General features: G+C 42.9%; 1 protein-coding gene across 3 annotated transcripts in view; it reads right to left on the bottom strand.

The window, feature by feature from the left end:
* Window positions 1-9,039, bottom strand: part of LRMDA (leucine rich melanocyte differentiation associated) — an 853,545-nt gene extending 844,506 nt beyond the window's left edge. For all 3 annotated transcript variants that reach the window (XM_087963895.1, XM_087963896.1, XM_087963897.1), the window contains exon 1: window positions 8,886-9,039. In XM_087963895.1, coding sequence (XP_087820021.1) covers window positions 8,886-8,915 — 30 coding nt within the window. In that variant the 5' untranslated portion in view covers window positions 8,916-9,039. The remainder of the gene's footprint in view (window positions 1-8,885) is intronic.
* Window positions 9,040-16,542: the final 7,503 nt, after the last annotated feature.

The raw sequence follows: 16,542 nt of genomic DNA, 5'->3' as shown, positions 1-16,542 counted from the left end.
TTCTCAGGCTCATTTTACAGGAAACTATTCGCAGGGACTGTGCATTTCTGTGTAATACTTCCCTAAGTCTATGCTGGCATTACTGCAATAAGCCTTGTGCAACATAAGCCAATACAAACACATGAAGTGTACAGTTCATTTATCTAAGGCCATACAATAAATTTAAGGTAGAGAACTACCTTAAATTATTTAATAAGGTACTAATACCACTCTATAAAGCCTTAGGAAGACCACACCTAGAATACTCCATCCAGTTTTGGTCGCCATACTACAAAAAAGATGTTGGGACTCTAGAAAGAGTGTAGAGAACAGCAACCAAGATGATTAGGGGACTGGAGGCTAAAACATACTATGAACGGTTGCAGGAACTGGGCCTGGCTACTAGGGAAGAGAAGGACGAGGGGAGACAGGAGAGCAATGGAGTGGAGTGGAGTGGAGTGGAGTGGAATGGAATGGAATGGAATGGAATAGAATAGAATAGAATAGAATAGAATAGAATAGAATAGAATAGAATAGAATAGAATAGAACAGAATAGAATAGAATAACAAGAGTTGGAAGGGACCTTGGAGGTCTTCTAATCCAACCCCCTACTTAGACAGGAAACCCTACACCACTTCAGACAAATGGTTATCCAACATCTTTTTTAAAAACTTCCAGTGTTGGAGCATTCACAACTTCTGGAGGCAAATTGTTCCACTGATTCATTGTTCTCACTGTAAGGAAATTCCTCCTTAGTTCTAGGTTGCTTCTCTCCTTGATTAGTTTCCACCCATGGCTTCTTGTCCTGCTCTCAGGTCCTTTGAAGAATAAATTAACCCAGGGGTGGGATTCAAATTTTTTAACAACCGGTTCTGTGGGCGTGGCTAAGTTGGTGGGCATGGCTTGGTGGTCATGTGACTGGCTGGGCGTGGCCAACTCAACGTCACTCACATCGTGGCACCCATCTCCTCGCCTGGCCTCTCATGACTGTGGGGATGCTGCAACAGTCATAAGTGTGAAAAATGGTCATAAGTCACTTTTTTCAGTGCCATTGTAACTTTGAATGGTCACTCCACACAAGCAAAGTACCAGCAAAGGAGGGGGAAAAAACTCCAGAGATATTCCTGAGACAGGAATTCTAGTCCTGCCAAGAATGTAATAAGGGTTAACAGAGAGGCAGTTTCTATAAGCAACACCAGAATGTTTCCTTCCTGCCTTCCTTACAGGATTAGGCCAGTAATTTCTTCTAACAACCGGTTCTCCGAACTGCTTAGAATGTTAACAACCGGTTCTAGCGAATAGGTGCGAACCGGCAGAATCCCACCCCTGAATTGACCCCCTCTTCTTTGGGGCAGCCCCTGAGATATCGGAACACTGCTATCATGTCTCCCTTAGTCCTCTTTTCATTAAGCTAAATATAGTATATCCAGTTCCTGCAACCGTTCTTCATATGCTTTAGCCTCCAGTCCCCTAATAATCTTTGCTGTTGTTCTCTGCACTCTTTCTAGAGTCTCACCATCTTTTTTACATCGTGGTAACCAAAACTGAATGACTATGAGGCGAGTGTCCATGTTTCACCGGCATATGTTGGAGCAGGTAAGACACACCAATCAAAAATATTTCCCTTCAGGCACAGGGTGAGGTTGTTCTTGAAAATTACGCTTAAAATGACGCACATATTGAAACGTCTGCAAGAAAACAACCAAGCTCAGGGAGTAACAAGGACCTCATACCACAGTGGTTGAAAGTTTAAGGGAAAATACAGTATATCTTTGAAATCTCCCATAAAATTTATCATGAACTTAAATAAGTAGCTTAGGAAGTTAGTCCAACGTTTTATATTTTAAAAAATCCACAGTGATATATTTTACATTTGCAAGAATAATGTTGATAAGGTTCCTATTAGTTAGAGTCCTTTTAACAGCCAGGTTAATCATATATTCAGTTCAGAGCTCTATTTTTTAAGGGCCTTATGAAGTTTCCATTTGTCTCGGAAAGCTCCATTTCTCCAACTTCCCGATAAAAACAAGAGAACAAGAATCAGGCAAGTTGTGTTTGGATGATATTTCATGTTTTCCAACATGCAATCGACTCTCCGTGACAACTTGCCGATGCATCCCCTAACTTTACAAATTGTAGTTCAGCGGGTCTCAAAATGATTGCAGGCTGATACTGTAGTATTTCATCGGCTTTAATCCATCCTTCTTCAGTAACTTTATCTGAAAAAGAGATCACTGACTATAGAGAAATAGTTTCATGGTAAATACATGAGCTGAAAAAGAAAGGGAAGAAAAAAAATCCCAGGCTTTATTCTTCTGATTTTACTCCTTCCTTTTAAGGCATCTCTACTATCCTTTTTCTTACAATCAATTCCACGTTAGAACAACAACAACAAAAAAGTGCCCAATTCTCACAATGTCCAGAATTACAAGGAGGAAATTCTTTTGGAAGGGATCTCAATGTCTTTATTTGTGAATTCTGCTCCAGAATTAATCTTCTGATCATCCATCCGCTTGAATCTCTAAGCTTTTAAAAACCAACGTAGAGTTCTGCAAACATTTTGCTATTACTCTAGCGGAGAAATATGGATGTCCACACCTCTCAACACATGAGCAGCAAAAGTTTTAACATTCATTTTATCCATATTTACTTTTATTTGTTTCTTAAAACAAATGTGTTTATTTAAATGTAGATGGCCACCCATTCGTTCTCCACCATTCTGGCTGGCTTACAAAAATAGATCCTTTTAGTGATCGTCCTAAGCCACAACGTCACAGAAGAAAGTGACTTGTGACCATTTCTCACACTTATGATGATTGTAGCATCCCCGTAGTCACGCGATCAAAATTCAGACGCTTGGCAACTGACTCACTGATTCACTTAACAGCTGTGGCAAGACAGGTTGTTAAACAGGGTAAAACTCACTTGTTTCGCTAAGCAACATCAATTTTGAGCTCAATTGTGCTTGTAAGTTGAGGACTACCTGTACGCAAAATATTTAGGCCCATATAACACTATTCCCCCTTAGACAGATTACTACAGTATCTAAATGTCCAAGGCAGGGGTGGGATTCTACCGGTTCGGACCAGTTCTATAGAACCGGTTGTTACAATTCTGTGCAGTTCGGAGAACTGGCAAATCGCACCACTGGCTGGCCCCTCCCCTCTCCACCCACCCCACCCAGGAGGCTTCCCTGAGGCCCAGTCAGGGGTGGTATTCAGGGGGTTGGGGGAGGGAGAAGTGGCCTGAGACCAGAGCTGAACTTTTCTTAGGATTGAAGCTTCTATTTTTCAGTGCAGACTCAGGCAGCGGATTGCAGAAAGGTAGATCTGGGAGTGAAGCTGTGATTCTGCAAGCAGCTCAATCTGCCTGCCTGCTTTGCTTTGCCTGATTTGGGGTAAAAGTTGCTCTTTTTAAAAAAATAAAAAATTCAATCTTTACATATATATTTACAATATTTACATACAAGCCATGCCCAGCCAGTCACATGACCACCAAGCCACACCCACAAATTAGGCCATGCCCACAGAACCGGTTGTTAAGAAATTTGAATCCCACCTCTGGGCCAAGGGTTATTTTTCAAGTAGCGTGAAGTATGCCTAATGTATAAAGCTTCACTCTGAAGATGGTATGATTAGAGTGGAGACCAGCCTACTGTACAGCTGGGTGGGTGGGTGTTTTTCATTCTAGTTGAAATTGCCAGGATGTTTTATTTTCCTATAGACCTCAGTCCCTTAATCCTGGCTGCTAACTTTGAATCAACTTGGAGAAGAACCAATTTATCAAAGGCTGCAGAGTTATGGCTCTGCACACAATGTCTGACTTGTCTATGAACAGGTGGTGTCAAGCCTTAAACAATGCATTATGGATGTAGAACAGCAGTGGGATTTGTCATCTCAGTCCAAATATATATATATATATATATAAAAACAGCCGATCTGCTTTTTTTTTAGGCCAGCAAGGTATTTAAACCAAATAACCATCCCTAAATTGAGGACTAATATTTCACTTTCAACAGCTGCCCTTGAAGAAAAACTCAGAAAAACATCTTATTCTTCGAGATTCTGTCCTTGTGGCTTACAGAAGTGCTGAAAATACAATCCATTGTAATGTTGCACTACCCAATTTATAAAAAGGTATGGCTATGTTTTATTACGCCCACCTATTAATTAAATTTCTGGGTCGTTCAGACTTTACATACAGTTGCTGTTAGCTGACCAATATGATTCAGTTTCTGTGTGTCCAGTCTATAAAATCTGTTATAACCAACCCTACTAATTATTTATTGTTGTTTACTTTGATCAAGTTTCCATCATTTCTTTAAGCAAAATGTCGCCATTGACCTTAGTAATGGACAGAAAGCAACCCATAAGTACAAAACCATTGTGAGTTTGGGAAAGAAAGCATCATGAAGAGAAAATTAGAGTACACAAAATTCTGTTCCATGGAAATCACAGAAGATTCAATTCCCCAATTTGCTGAGCCAAAACAACGTTGACATTGACTATTGTTTCAGATTGTGGAATCACTCTGATTCAACAATTCAGACATTTTCATTTGGGTTCAAGGGCATCTCCATTCAAAACATACAGTAGTTCCATTTGAAAATTCTCTGCACAGGAGATGAGGATGAGGATGATGACTTGAAAATTCATTTCCAAAGGCTGATTCAACCAATTTGCCTTCCTTTACAACTCCTGGTGTGATTTTGAATCAAAATGATATGTCCCAAAGCTCCAACAAAGATGTTCTTCCATATAAAAACATATAGCTGGTGGAATTGGGTATGTCTAGTTTAATGAAATGAAGGACCAGGGAAGACATGAGAGCAGTCTTCCAATATCTCAGGGGCTGTCCCTAAAGAAGAGGGAGTCAAGCTATTCTCCAAAGCACCTGAAGGTAGGACAAGAAACAATGGATAGAAACCTATGAAGTAAAAAAGCAGCCTGGAATTAAGGAGAAATTTCTTGACAATTAGAACAATTAATCAGTGGGACAACTTGCCTCCAGAAGTTGTGAATGCTCCAACACTGGAAATTTTTAAAAAGATGTTGGATAACCATTTTTCTGAAGTGGTGTAGGGTTTCCTGCCTAAGCAGGGGGTTGGACTAGAAGACCTCCAAGGTCCCTTCCAACTCTATTATTCTATATGCCAGGACACAGAGGTGTTATTCATAGCCCTGGGATATCTAAATATGTATCTCAATGGGGTTTCATTGTTTGACAAAATACTTGGTGGGAAGTGCAGGAGTAAAGAGGGTGAGAAAGCCAATGGCTGCTGAGTAAGTACCACTGCTCTTCTCATACTGAAAAATAGTCCAGATTTGGGCATCTGGACCATTGGTTGTCTCTGTCCGACCCACTTGAGGTCCATCAAAAATTAGAAATCAAATATAAATAAGTGTACAGCATGCATACAGTACAACTGCATTGCTTTTATTTTGAAGACGACTGCTATTTTTTTCCCCAAATTACGCCTTTGCCTTCACAGCCCTCTTTTTTTTTTTTTTTTTTTTTTTTTTTTTTCTAAGCAGTTTGCAGAGTCAGCATAATTGCCCCCAACAATCTGGGTCCTCGTTTTACCCACCTTGGAAGGATGGAAGGCCGAGTCAACCTTGAGCCTGATGAGATTTGAACTGCCAAATTGCAGACAGCTGGCAGTCAGCAGAAGTAGCTTGCAATACTGCACTCTGACCACTGTGCCACTGTGGCTCTTAAGAAATTAAGGCGGGGGGATGACCCTATGAACTATTTTGGTCACTGTTGAAATACCAGTTTGAGCAAGAACCCCTTCAACCCTTGGATTGTTTGGTTATACAGCAGACTCAGCCGCGCTTATGATTTATCAGTACCATAAATACGCAGGTAAAATGATCTATATCCACTGAGAACACACCCAAGGCTATTTACATGTCTGGAATTTTAAAGTTTGCTGCAGATCTCCAAGCAGACAAGAATCAATCCCCAAGCATGGACAAACAACCTCTGTCCCCAGGATTCAAAGGTTCACTCTGTCAGAAAAGAGATTACGCAAAGAAGAGCCTTATTAAACTCATAAATTGCCATCTTAATGGCTACCAACAAGCACAAATCTACGAAACTATCTTAAGATTGCTAGACCCTGCCTTTTTTTAAAATAAAGAAGCATACAAATAGTCTTTGAATTACAAGTGTTTGTTTAGCCACCATTCTAAGTTACAGCAGCACTGGGGGAAAAAAGTAGCTTGCCAGTGGTCCTCACACTTACGACCATTCCTCACACTTTTGGCCATCAAGAGCATCTGTAAACCGCTTAGAGAGGGCTGTAAAGAGCACTGCAAAGCGGTATATAAGTCTGAGTGCTATTGCTATTGTAATTTAAACCTCACTTGCATCCCAAAATCAACAGGCAAGCAATTTAACCCCATCTTCAATATTGAGAATCACAAGGGCAATGTTACAATTTTATTTTGTTTTTCCAAATTTGAAACTTTTTAAGCTTAAATGATGATTAGGGGACTGGAGGCTAAAACATATGAAGAACGGTTGCAGGAACTGAGTATGGGCTAGGGGAGACATGATAGTAGGGTTCCAATATCTCAGGGGCTGCCACAAAGAAGAGGGGGGTCAAGGTATTTCCCCAAAGCACTTAAGGGCAGTGCAAGAAGCAACGGATGGAAACTAACCAAGGAGGGAAGCAACTTAGAACTAAGGAGGAATTTCCTGGCAGAACAATTAACCAGTGCAACAACTTGCCTCCAGAAGTTGTGGATGCTTCAACACTGGAAGTTTTGTTTTTTTTTTTTAAAGATGTTGGATAACCATTTGTCTGAAGTGGTATAGGGTTTCCTGCCTAAGCAGGGGGTTGGACTAGAAGACCTCCAAGGTCCCTTCCAACTCTGTTATTCTATTCTATTCTGCATTCTATTCTATTGTATTCTGCATTCTAATCTAATCTAATCTATTCTAAATTATTGTTGATTTTAACGTCAATTTCATTGATTATATTGTACGCTGGCCAGAGCCCCTCTCGGAGGGAGATGGCAAGGTGAAGAAGTATGAAATATAAATAAATATTGTGGTGTGGAAATGCTTTAGTAGGGGGCAATTGGGTTGACCTAACTGAAGTATTTCAAATTGGGAAGTTGTTTGTAGGTACACTTGGGAGATTCTGCACTGGAGACCTGTGTAGTGTGTGTGTGTGTGTGTGTGTGTGTGTGTGTGTGTGTTTGTTTGTTTGTTTGTTTGTTTATTTATTAGATTTGTGTTGCTGCCTATTCGCCATGGCTGTTCTTCCCCTCCTGGAATGCCACACAGTTAGTCCTGTGGGGTGTCCTGCCTAGGCAGGGGGTTGGACTAGAAGACCTCCAAGGTCCCTTCCAACTCTGTTATTCTACTCTGTTCTATTCCTTGACTTACGTCCATAACCAAGCCCAACATTTCAGTTGCAGAGACAGTTGTTAAGCGAGTTTTGACCCATTCCCATTATATGATCTTTCTTGCCACCATCGTTTAAGTGAATCAGAAGGTCATAAGGGGGGGGGGGGGGGGTTGTCATGTGACCCCGGGACACAGCAACCATCATAAATAGGAGTCAGCTGCCAAGCCTCTAAACAACATCGTGAGAGCCCCCCCCCCCATGCTGCAGCCAGAAGTGAGGCGGCGAGTCCCTTGTTTCAGGGCTGCTGTAACGTTGAAACGGTCCCTAAACGAACTATCGTTTAAGTGTGACGAGACTCCAGGAAGGGCTTCTCAAAAGAGGCTTGTGGAGGAAGGAAAGGAACGTCTGGATGGCCTTCAGAGCCGGGGAGGGGTGGTGGTGGTGGTGAGCCAGGAGCAGAGAGCGCGTGCGCGAGCCCAAATTGACCGCAGCTGTTTCAAGAAGGCGCGGCCCCTTCGGGCGCGCGCGGGGGGGGGCTCCTTTTTCTCTCCCTTCGGCGCCTTTTCCTCGCGCCCCGCAGGTTGAACCCCGCGAGCAAGGGAGGAAGCGTGGAAAAGGGCGGGAAGGGGAGGCGCGGGAGAGGCGTGGAAAAGCGCGGCTGAGGGAAAAGAGGGCGGCGCCCAGGGAAAGTTTGGGAGCGCACGTGCGCTTCGGGAGCAGCCACAGGCGGCTGAGGAGGAGGAGGAGGAGGAGGAAAGGGAGAGGAAAGGAGGAGAGGAAGAGGAGGAAAGGAGGAGGACGAGAGGAGAGAAGAAGGAAAGGAGAGGAAGAGGAGGAGGAGGAAAGAGGAAGGGGGAGGAGAGGAAGAGGAGGAAAGGAGGAGAACGAGAGGAGGAGGAAAGGGAGAGGAAAGGAGGAGAGGGAGAGGGAGGAAAGGAGGACGACGAGAGAGAAGAAGGAGAGGAAGAAGAGGAAAGGAGGAGAGGAGAAGGAGGAAGGAGGAAAGGGAGAGAGGAAGATGAGGAGGAAAGGGGAGAACGAGAGGAGGAGGAAATGGAGAGGAGGAGGGAGGAGGAAGAGGTGGAAGAGGAAAGGTGCAAAAGAGGAGAAGAGGAGGAAAGAGAGGGAGGGGAGGAGGAGAGGAAGAGGAGGAAAGGAGGAGGATGAGAGGAGAGAAGAACGAAAGGAGAGGAAAAGGAGGAGAGGAAAGGAGGAGAGGAAGAGGAGGAAAGGAGGAGGACGAGAGGAGAGAAGAACGAAATGAGAGGAAAAGGAGGAAATGAGAAGGAGGAAAGAGGAAAGGCAGAGAGAAAGGAGGAGAGGAAGAGAAGGAGGAAAGGAGGAGGACGAGAGGAAGAGGAGGAGGAAAGGGGGAGAACGAGAGGAGGGAATGGAGAGGAGGACGGGGAGGTGGAAGAGGAAAGGTGCAAAAGAGAAGGAGGAAAGGAAGAGAGGAAAGGCAGAAGGCGTAAAGGAGGAGGAGGAGGCGAGGCCAGGAGGCTGAGCGGGTCCGCAGGACAGAGCGGGCCGGGCGAAGGCACTTACTTGCGTCCCGTCCACCAGCCGCCCGGCCATGGCTGCGCTTGTCGGAGCGGCCGGTGGGGCAGGCGGGGCGAGGGGCGCGGCCGGCCAGCTGCGCGTGGCCTCCCGGCTGAAGCCCTGCGGGATGCCGCTTCCTGAAGGCGGTCAGCTGATCGGCAGGCGGAAGAGCCGCGGCCGGCGCTAGGCGGGCCAGCACTGCACTTCGCGACGGGCGGGGGCCCGGGAAGGGGGCCGGACGGATGGCCTCAGGGGGCTCCGTCCAGGCTCAGCTGGGGGGGGGCAGTGAAGATGGGGACGCCCCTACCTCCTCCTCCTCCCAACACGCCTCTCAAAACTTTTCAAAAGTTGGTGACTGCCAATCAGAAGAGAGGACCAGGGATGGTCCTTTCAATGACACGGCTAGTCCTCGACTTACAATGGCTCATTTAGTGACCGTTCCAAGCTACAAAGGCACTGAGAAAAGGGACTTAAGACCGTTTTTCACACTTAACAACTGTTGTTTTTTTTTTTGCACTTAGGACCATTTTTCCCACTTAACAACCATTGCAGTAACCTCAGGGTTCCATGATCAAAATTTGGTCGCTCGGCTATTGACTCACATTTATGACGGTTGCAGTGTCCCGGAGGAGCGGCAATGGGGGCAAAAAAAAAACAACCTCACTGGACAAACGTCTCGCTTAACAACCGAAAGGTTGTGGCTGTTCGTTTGAGGACTTACCTGTATTGCAAAGAGCAGGAAGCACAACTGGCAGCTGCTTTTTTTCCCCCAAACTCGTCTCAAAACTCACCTGCCAGAGGGCTCACGATCCACCTGTCCAAAGGGGCAACTTTGTAAGAGCTCAGGGAACTGTAATGATGGTATCAGGCACCGTCTGTGGAGATGAAGCCCTGATCCAGGGGTCCAGGAGTTTCCGGCCTTCGCCACCCTACAGCAGGGAGCAGCCACAAACCAGGGGTACTGAAAAGGGGAAGGAGGAGAGGAAGAGGAGAAAGAGTAAAGGAGGAGGAGGAGGAGGAAGAAAGGAAGAGGAGAAGAACAGGAGGAAAGGAAAAGGAGAGGAGGAGGAAAGGAAAAAGGAGGAAGAGAAGGAGGAAAGGAAAAAGGGAAAGGAGGAAAGGAAGAGGAGAGGAAGAAAAAAAGGAAAGGAAGAGGAGAAGGAGGAAAGGAACTCACCGGGTTGTGAAAAAAATAGGAAAAAATGAGAATTATGTATGTTCGTCACATTTATAAAGTAATAAAAGCAGGATAAAAATCAAATAAAAAATAAACTACATGGACGCTCCTGGAAATGAAACTGGATTGAGCAAAGTTGTACCTTTCCTCATTTGGCATCTCAAAACATTAAAACCAAGGCCATCCAACAAGCCCCGGTTATGTAAAAAATATCATGTTCCTCTCATGTGACACATTTCTTTCTTCTTTTTTTCTTTTTCTTTTTTTGCAATGTGACAGGAGGGAAGAAACCACTGAAACAATTGTTGCAATCAAAAGTCTTGGTTTTGTCCATCAACAACCACCCATTCCCAATTAAGGTAGTATCCCCAACAGACTGCACCATTTCAAAAATGGGTATCCGATCTTTATTAATTGACTTCTGACTAAGTCTATTTGAAAATGTTCAGTAAATCAGGCCATTTCTTTACAACCCTGTGGAATCTGCACCCGATTTTCTCCATTTATAAGAATCCCATCTCCTGAACTGCCACCATTTTAGAAGATCTTTTAAGAGGAAAGGTGAGTTGATGGCTTTGTTGTTGCCTCTCATAGAATCCAAGTGGCATTTTTAGGTACGTCCAGATGCCTGTAGTTGTGAGATATACAAGGTTGCAGGACCAACTAAAAATTACCCTTGATAATCCAGCAAGAAGATATGCGATATTACAACCTCCCAGAAAGCAAGCAGATCTGGATTTTGTCAAATTTGGATGAAGATTAGGGGAAATGTCCATAAGTCTGAGTTATCTTGTAGAAGAAGGAAAAACTCATAAAGGAATTAAAAAATACTGTATTCATCTACCTCGTCTCCAACTGTTTTACATTATAAACAGACTGTGATTTGCCTTTAATTAACCATTTTTGTTTTAGATTAACTTGTAAGCACATTAGTCCTTGATTGTTTAATATATTCAATCAAAATTATTTTTTTTGTTTTTCTGGAAGGTAAATCTGTATAAATACCCTAGATAGTTTCAAGTAAGGCCTCCAATTTCTCAGACTATAAATAAAGACTTTATTATAAATACACAGGACTCCTTAGAAGAAGTGCAAACATTTTAATCAGCTCTTAGAAGTACTTGGCATTAAAGCAGGAGAAAAACCCCAACGCTTTGTATTTAGGAATTGTATTTGTCATTGCTTTCATTTGTAGATAAATTATAGATAAAGCAGAGTGAATAATATTTGAGAAAGGCAGCAAAGTAGAAGATGAATTAATGTGCACTTTCTATGCACTGAGAAAGAAAAATATATATAACCAAGCATTAATAAGCATTTCCCTGCAAGTGTGTCATGGACGGATTCTTCTATTTCAGGATATGGGTTCATGCTGGATTTACACTTAATATTGCATATAAAGTAGAATTTCTAAAACATTTAATAGCTCCTTTCTGAGAATGTTGCATTTCATAATATTCCTAGAAAAGATCACCTCCATTTGATTTTCCATGGACAGTTTTTCCACTATCAACATTAAAAAGGATAAAAGTTCCCCTCACACATACATACTAGTCATTTCCAACTCTAGGGTGCTGTGCTCATCTCCCTTACAAAGCCAAAGAGCCAGAGCTGTCTGAAGACGTCTCTGTGGTCATGTGGCCGGCATAACTAAACGCCGAAGGCTCACGGAACACTCTTCCCTTCCCACCCAAATGATCCCTATTTTTCTCCTTGCACTTTTACATGCTTTCGAACTGCTAGGTTGGAAGAAGCTGGGAGAAGGAACGGGAGCTCACTCCGTTACATGGCGTTAGGGATTCGAACTGCCGAACTGCCAACCTTTCTGATTGACAAGCTCAGCATCTTAGCTGCTGAGCCACTGCATCTCTTATGAACATTAGAGAACTGCTAATAAGACCTGGTATAGAGGTCATTCTTTCCATTCTGAACTGATCTCAAGATACGACATACAGGAAACCTGTTAGGCCCAAAAGGAACCAAGAATGACAACAGGAGTTATTTCAGAATAGTTTCTTTATTACTGCTCACCTATATGCAGGAATCTTGTCATTATCTTCATAACTGTTAGATAAACCCTGTGAACTTAATTGAAATTAATGTGAAATTAATTGCACCAGAAGGCAAGACAAGAAACAATGGATGGAAACTAATCAAGGAGGGAAGCAACCTAGAACTAAGGAGAAATTTCCTAACAGTGAGAACAATTAACCAGTGGAACAACTTATCTCCAGAAGTTGTGAATCCTCCAACACTGGAGGTTTTTAAGAAGAGACTGGACAGTTTTTTGTCTAAAATGGTAGAGGGTTTCTGCCCAAGCAGGAGGTTGGACTGGATGCCCTCCAAGGTCCTTTCCAACTCTGTTATTCTGTGTTCCATGTTCCAACTGCTAGAGTTGGTCGCCTTCATCCTTTTCTTGCATATCGAAGATTCCAAGCTATCTTGTCTCTTTGCTTCCCAGGGAAGAGAGCTTCCATTCTGTGACTCTAGACTTTATTCCACCACACAACCTGCTCTGGTCTTTTTGGTCCAGGACCCTCCTGGGAGGAGCAGTTTGAGAAAAAAAAATGAACACAATGCCAACTCCACGATGGAAGGAGGCCCGGGGCTTCCATCACGCAGTCGTCACTACTTGACTTTTATGACCCCTCCTTCCAAGCCTTCCTGTTTCAACTGTATGGAGGCACATTCAGCTTTCTAATGGCTTTGCCCTCAGCGATCTCCAAAATGGCAGTTTTGCATCCGTGGACAGCTTACCCTACAACTATTTTGATTTCTTGCCTCTGAATGCATTTGCATGTTTTAATAACTTCACCCAATGAAATGTTGAGGTTTTTCAAGATTTTCTTATTAAAATTTCTAGTCTTGATACAGAAGAATTTTTTGGGAAGACCCTGAGGGCAGATTTCTATCATTAAGAGCACACGTGCATTATGTGTTCATTGTGGTTTGCATCATTATAATTGTTTGCTAGAGAAGAGATGTTGGCCTGTTCTTAACTACACTCTTATCATAGTTGGGAGTGATATCAGTTGCTGTAAAAAGCCAAAAAACATGACTTTCTCTACTAAGGTTATGTATAGGGTACATTTTATATCTTCCTCCTGAAGGTTTGCCTTCAACTGATCACTTTTGATCCATTCCCAAGGATACAATTTTTCCTATTAGATATTTATATTCTTAAAGTATCGAAATCACTTGAAAGTGAAATGGGAGGCATACAAATTAGGAAGGAAGGAGAGAGGGAGGGAGGGAGGGAGGAAGGAAAGGAAGGAAGGAGGGAGGAAAGGAAGGTGGAAAGAAGGAAGGAAGGAAGGGGGGAGGGAGGGAGGGAGGAAAGGAAGGGAGGAAGGAAAGGAAAGGAAGGAAGGAAGGAAAGGAAGGAGGAAGGAGGGAGGAGGAAAGGAAGGAAGGAAGGAGGGGGAAAGGAAGGAGGGGGAAGGAAGGAAGGAGGGAGGGAAGGAAGGAAGGAAGGAAGGGAAGGAAGGAAGGAAGGAGGAAAGGAAGGAAGGAGGGAGGAAGGGAAGAAAGGAAGGAGGGAGGAAAAGAAGGAAGGAAGGAAGGAAGGAAAGGAAGGAAGGAAGGAGGGAGGAAAGGAAGGAAGGAGGGAGGAAGGGAAGAAAGGAAGGAGGGAGGAAAGGAAGGAAGGAATTTTTGGAAGTTATGGGTTCTCCATCACTGGAGGTTTTCCAGAAGAGCTTGGACAACTATTGACTGAAATGATACAGAAAGGAAGGAATTCCTGCATAGGGTGAGTGAATTCTTTTTCAATCTGAAAGAAACTTAAGATTGTGGGCAACTCAGAAAAGCCATTTTGGAGAAACAGAACTGAAAGATAAACCAGGAACAACCATACCATCTTGCCTTGTTTTAGGAAAACAAGATTTCTAGAACTAAAAAGCTATTGACTTCCTGCCTTACAGTAGCTAGTTTAGCCGAGCAGTCAGCTCACTATCTGAGGAAAATCCTTTTACATTTTAAAATATATATTCAAGTAATGGCGGACAATTAAAAGCATGAAACGACATACGTAAACGATAATCCCCAGAATTTCTACTAATAGCCGACACTGCCTTTTCTAATTCTCTGTGCTCCCACAGCATTTTGTTTCGAAATCGGCTAATTCCCCCCAACCCGGCTAACTTTGGGCAGGAAGCAGCTTTGACAAGTGAAATACAGCTTGTTTCCTTCTCCTGTCCTGCTGAGGATTTTGTGTCCTCTTTCTCTAGAAGTTTCTCGACTCTTGGAGAGGGTTCTTCCCCCCCTTTTTTTTTCTTTTCTTTTTGGGACTCTTATTGTTGCACATCACAGTCATAGCAACATATATTTTTTTATGAAGACCGCAAATGAATCAACTTCCTTTTGCTAGGCTGCGACTGGCCAAATATCGCAATTGCATCAGTTAACTGTCATTAGAAGGATCTTTTCAAGGCATAAGTGCTTCCTGCCCCAGTTCTAGAAGTCACTTCGACTTTGCTTGTTATTTAGGCACTTAAAACGACCTTGAATTAAGTTTGACTCCTGGGATTGAACAAACACAGCCTTGGAGTGTTCTTGGCAGTCGGATAGGTGTGGTTTGGCTCTGCTTTTTTTGCTAGGACTGGCTTGTAGCCTAAGACTCCCTGGTGGGCGCCCATACAGTTATTAATCAGGCCTGAGCCTGCTTAGCTTCAGGGGACAGCCAAGATAATCCAGGGCCTGCCCCTATTGCCAAAAATAATGAAATCTCACCACCGCTCTGTAGCAGTGGTGGAATTCAAAAAAAATTTCACTGCCGATTCTGTGGGTGTGGCTTGATGGGTGTGGCATGGCTTAGTGGGCGTGGCAGGGGAAGGATACTGTAAAATTTCCATTCCTTCCACACTCCTGGGGGAAGACTACTGCAAATCCCATTCCTTTCTTTTCCATTAAATTTTATTTAGATTTCGAAATTTAAAAAAACATAAAACTTTATACATCATTATATCAACATCAAGACATTTTTTACATTTCCTTATCCTTCTATATACAAATTTCTTTCATTATATAATTTTGACTTAATATATAAATAAATATAGATAGATATGAATATAGATATAAGCATTTATATAGTTTCTTATTATTTACCTAATTGTAATCCTAATTCATTTGTCATAATATTTTTGGTAACATTTTCCTTTTTTAAAAAAATCCATACTCTTAAAGTCTTTTTCTTGATTCACTATCATATTAAAGTCACCTACCAAAGATATATTCTCATATTCCAGTTCTGTTAATATGTATATGTATATGTATATGTACATGTACATGTACATGTACATGTATATATATTTGTTTTCTGAGGTTTTTGCGGGTATTTGTATGTGGATTTGGTTATTCGGGTTTTCTCCCGCGTAAAATTGGAAGTATCTAGGTGACGTTTCGATGAAGTCTCATTCATCATCTTCAGGCTTGTGTCTTCAGCTCTGTGCTTCTCAGAGTGTGCTTCTCTGAGAAGCACAGAGCCGAAGACACAAGCCTGAAGATGATGAATGAGACTTCATTGAAACGTCGCCTAGATACTTCCAATTTTATGCGGGAGAAAACCCGAATAACCAAAGATAGATAGATAGATAGATAGATAGATAGATAGATAGATAGATAGATAGATAGATTGTTAGAGAATTTTTCCTGTTTCTCATTTGGTGCAATCAAATGGGGGAAAAATGCAAATCCCATTCCTCCCCACAACAGTAACCTGCTTTCTAGCTCCATTCTCCTGTGCAGGGCAACCAAAGAAGACCCAGCCAATCAGCTGGGACTCGGGAGGCAGAGAATAGATGGGGGTGGGTGTCAGAGTATATTCATGAACTGGAATAGAGCTTAGTAACAAGGTCAGCCAATAAGAGCTGAATTGAGGGCTGAAACTTAAAGAGAGAATCTGGGCGTGGTTTATCTCTGTTCTGTCCTCAGCTCTAAAGTGAAAGAGAAACTAACTAACTTGCTTGCTTGCTTGCTTGCTTGCTTGCTAAAACTAGAGCTCTACTCTGAAACTGTAACATGTCTGCTACTGTTTGAGTTTGCTCCATGTTGGAGAAATCTACAACTGGTATTGTAAAGCTTACTTCATATGTTTATAAAAAAGTTAAACGAAGCCTCAGTCATCTGTGTTTACTTTTCTGGCGCTGAATTTACGCTGCAATACTCTGAAAGGTGGGGGCAGTCAGAAGTGGGATTTGCTGGTTCTCTGAACCACTCCAAATTTACGCTACTGGTTCTCCAGAACTGGTCAGAACCAGCTGAATGCCCACCTCTGAAGGATAGGTTGAAACTGGGAAATATCCTTAGGGCAGCAATGGTGTAGATCAGAAGTGTCAAACTCAACTTCATTGAGGGGTGCATCGGGGTTGTATTTGATCTTGGGGGGGCACAGTAGGCATGGCCAGCCCAACATCACTCATGTCGGGGGCACTTATGATGGCCAAGTGCTAAGGTAGCATTTTCCTGAGACCCTCCCTCCCTCTCATT

This window comes from Notechis scutatus, chromosome 4 (genome assembly GCF_049901735.1).
Source record: "Notechis scutatus isolate UNSWTSFEM ecotype Mainland chromosome 4, rNotScu1.2, whole genome shotgun sequence".
Taxonomy (NCBI): Eukaryota; Metazoa; Chordata; class Lepidosauria; order Squamata; family Elapidae; genus Notechis; species Notechis scutatus.
The sequence above is the reverse complement of the archived record's forward strand: the minus strand, read 5'-3'. Positions and strand labels throughout refer to the sequence as shown.